At 36.8% G+C, this 2,500-nt stretch overlaps 1 protein-coding gene across 1 annotated transcript in view; it reads left to right on the top strand.

Annotated features, from left to right (window-relative positions):
• The window catches only part of enpp2l (ectonucleotide pyrophosphatase/phosphodiesterase 2-like), a 38,560-nt gene that overhangs the window by 30,022 nt on the left and 6,038 nt on the right, over nt 1–2,500 (top strand). Inside the window, exons 17-21 of the mRNA XM_079828339.1 lie at nt 78–165; nt 258–427; nt 501–558; nt 1,202–1,341; nt 1,436–1,559. Of these exons, the coding sequence (XP_079684465.1) occupies nt 78–165; nt 258–427; nt 501–558; nt 1,202–1,341; nt 1,436–1,559 (580 nt within the window). The remainder of the gene's footprint in view (nt 1–77; nt 166–257; nt 428–500; nt 559–1,201; nt 1,342–1,435; nt 1,560–2,500) is intronic.

Raw genomic sequence — 2,500 nt, 5'->3', positions numbered from 1 at the left:
CTATCATTCCGTATATCTCTCTGTCTGTCCTTCAATCCATCCATCCCTTAAATCTTTCCGTTGTGTTTTTCTTGTAGACGATCTTTCTGGGATTTGGGCCGAGCTTCAATTTCAAGACACAAGTGCCTGTTTTCGAGAACATTGAACTTTATAACGTCATGTGTGGTGAGAGAATCCTGACGTGTGTCTCAAGAGTTTTACATCATGAGAATCATGACAGATTCATGCAGCGTCCGTGTGTGTGTGTGTGTGTGTAGATCTGCTGGGTCTGACTCCGGCCCCTAATAACGGGACACACGGCAGTCTGAATGACATGCTGAGAAACCCTCCATACACCCCCACTCAGCCAGAGGAAGTGACATCACCCACGCCTTTAGCCCCGCGCTCTGAAGAGACTCATGACCTGAGCTGTAACTGTGATGATGAGGTCAGTGACACACACACACACACACACACGTGTTCTCTACAGGTCAGTGGATTGAGTCTCTTCTCGTTCACAGAACAACATTGAAGAAAGTTTGGTGACGTTTCCTCCTGCGGCCGATGGACCGTCGAACAGTTAAGATCTGTTTCAGTTTCACATCATTAATAACAGGTCATGTGATGATGGGATGCAGGGACAGGAATAATACAATAACATAAAAATCATATCATTTGTTTTGTTTAAATGTATTATTACTAGTATTATTTGAATATATTCTTTGCATTTGTTTTGTGAATTTTGTCACTAAATATTTATATATATATTTTATATTTTTTTTTTACAAATTTTGTTTTAGGAAAATGGATCTTAATTAGCTATGTCTAATTTAGCGACTCATTGTTTGGGACATGAACTGAAATTTGGAACAGACACATGGCTTTGATTCTATAGCAATTTTAGTCCAAATTATTTTGTAAAATACCTATTTTGTATAAAAAAATTAAGTTAATTTGCTTTACAATTAACTTACATTTTTACACTTTAATTTTTTGAAATGCTTTCACTTCTGCAATTAAACTGTGTTCTTTAAAAAGAGACAGTATTCCAAAGCATTCATGAATCGCAGCCATCAAAAAGAGCAGTGACAGTTATCAGCTTATTATTATTTGATGTAATATGTTAGTAAATGAGAAATGAACTTATTGTCAAAGCAGAATAAATGAATGAATCTCTTGATCGTGTGTGTGTGTGTGTGTGTGTGTGTGTGTGTGTGTGCAGACGTCACGCACCTGCCGTTCGGCCGTCCAGCTGTTCTCTTCCAGACGTCGTACACACAGCTGTGTCACTCTGATTACTGCAGTGGCTTCAGTCAGGTGGTCCACATGCCACTGTGGAGCGAGTTCACACTGACAGCACAGGTGCACAAACCGCTGCGCGTACACACACATGTTCCTGTGAGCCGCAGCATGGGGCCTCATGTGTTTCAGTGTGTGTGTGTGTGTGTGTGTGCAGGTGGAGGTGGCGGCAGTGGCGTCAGACGAGTGTGTGAGAGCGGATCCTCGTCTGGATCTCACACACACATGCAACACGTACAGCCAGGAGCCCGGCATCACACACGCATTCCTCTACCCGCCGGGTCAGTCACGCATGCTTAGATAAAGTATCAAATATGTAAATAGTATCAATTGTTCATATTTGAAGAAGTGAGAGGTTGTTTAATGACACTGAATGTAAAAAAAGAAGACTGATGGTGTCTGATTTAATTCTGAATACCACAGGTGAACGGGGTAAACATGTTAGCTAACCATAATTTCCACAGTTTATTAATAACTTTATTTATAATTTTTACTTAATAATTAATTACTTAATTACTTTTTAGTATTTTTTAAGTATATAAAGAGAATTGTAAGTTTTCTAAAATGTTAAATGTTTAAAAATGCAAAATAGTATTTTTTGACTAAATTTGTGCTCATTTGCGCAACATTCCAGAGGATGAATATGAATATTGGATGAAGCCATGTTCAAATTTCTTGTTTGATTTTGTCAACATATTAGATTTAAAGGTTTTTGGCAAGGGGATTTTGGATCTGTCACTTTATCACTCCATAAATCAGAAATTACTGTCAACATACAGAAAAATATAAATTTTCAAGATGTTTTAGGTGTAAAATGTTAAAAATATTCTCAGGCGAATGATATATGAAAAATCCCATCACAAAAAACCTTCAGAATATAGAAAGGAATAAAACTGTAAGTTTTGGTGTGTGTAAGTGCTGCTGAGGTGGATAAAAAACTCAATTTGTGAAAGAAAACGCCTTTAACCACTAACCACTTGAAGGTATTTTTTTAATGATTTCACGTCTTACTTAAAAGTAATGGCTTATAACTCTACAATAACTCTACAAAAACAAGATATTTACAAATGCATGGTCTCATTTGATAGAAAGAATATATATTTTGATCATGTTTGGACGTTCTTATGTTACATCACTGCTGAGAAAACCTCAGAAAAAGTGAAGCAATTTATTATTGATGATTGACATAATGACTATTAGAAAGTATATATAGAAGCTCATA

This window comes from Gobio gobio (genome assembly GCF_949357685.1).
Source record: "Gobio gobio genome assembly, chromosome: 11".
NCBI classification, from domain to species: domain Eukaryota; kingdom Metazoa; phylum Chordata; class Actinopteri; order Cypriniformes; family Gobionidae; genus Gobio; species Gobio gobio.
Note: the sequence above shows the minus strand (reverse complement) of the source record. Positions and strands in the feature narration are given on the sequence as shown.